The 1,046-nt window shown below is 33.3% G+C and overlaps 1 protein-coding gene across 1 annotated transcript; it reads left to right on the top strand.

Moving 5' to 3' along the window:
• Positions 1-247: 247 nt before the first annotated feature.
• On the top strand, positions 248-565 carry LOC117106664 (scavenger receptor class A member 5-like; the record flags this gene model as incomplete). The annotated part of the gene is made up of 1 exon (XM_033248066.1): positions 248-565. A coding segment is annotated over one exon (318 nt), but the record flags the coding sequence as incomplete, so codon positions are not given.
• Positions 566-1,046: the final 481 nt, after the last annotated feature.

The following is a 1,046-nucleotide window of genomic DNA, read 5'->3' on the forward strand; positions in this document are numbered from 1 at the left end:
ATAGGCCTAATATACTTACGTTTATTTACTGTGGTCAATAAATAAATCTAAATTTTAGTGTCACCACCTATATACTAAATTATTGGAGTTTATTACCGCTGCTTTGGTAACTTAATTTTCATGTAATTATAATTGTAGTTACATTTTTTTAAAAGTTACATTTACAGTTACAATTTTAATGTTTTTTTTTTACATTTTACATGATAGATGATTAAAAAATATTTGATTTGATTTGATGTTCATACAGATTTTACAGTCCGACTAGCTGATGGAATTGCAGATTTTCAAGGTCGTCTTGAGATCTATTATGAAGGAGAATGGGGAACGGTGTGTAATGATGGATGGGACTATAATAACGCACGTGTGGTTTGTAATCAGCTAGGCTATGGATATCCATTGCAGTCCCTCATCAGTTCTGGATACCAAGGAGATACATATCAACGGATCTTTTTAGATAATGTTGACTGCAGTGGTTCAGAGTCCAGCCTTCCGTGGTGTTCACATTCAACCATAGGCGTACATAACTGTGGTCATAGTCAAGATGTGGCGCTTGAGTGTTCTTCAGGTTCGTAGTTACTTATGTTTTATATTCTAATAGTAGCATTTTTTCACATTTAGCAATTGGTGTGTTTGAAGACATTTATAAAAAAAATTGTGTGGTTGTAGATCCCAAAGTGTTCTCGAATACTGCGATCTAACTAACGTCTCATTTAACCCATCTGCTGAAAACGCTTATTAACAGATGCTTACAAAAAATGGACTAGCAACATATAATTTTTTAAAATGAAATTAAATTGCTATGTTGCTTTGAAATTCATGTACAATATATAGGCTCTATGTAGACATAACTGAACTATCTCGGAAAAAATCCTATGGCTTCTTTTCGAGATGGATTTTTTTTTTCAGATTACTTTTGCAAACTAAGGTGGGGGACTTAATTTTGAAATGGGTTTCTCCTCTTCTCGAGTTTAAGCCCATAATGTCATTTGAGGTTTTACGGTATCATTATACAGATATCGTCTGTCACTATTAGTGTTCACACAGAA

This window comes from Anneissia japonica, unplaced genomic scaffold, assembly GCF_011630105.1.
Source record: "Anneissia japonica isolate Jap-2015-1 unplaced genomic scaffold, ASM1163010v1 scaffold8851_len1557_cov190, whole genome shotgun sequence".
NCBI classification, from domain to species: domain Eukaryota; kingdom Metazoa; phylum Echinodermata; class Crinoidea; order Comatulida; family Comatulidae; genus Anneissia; species Anneissia japonica.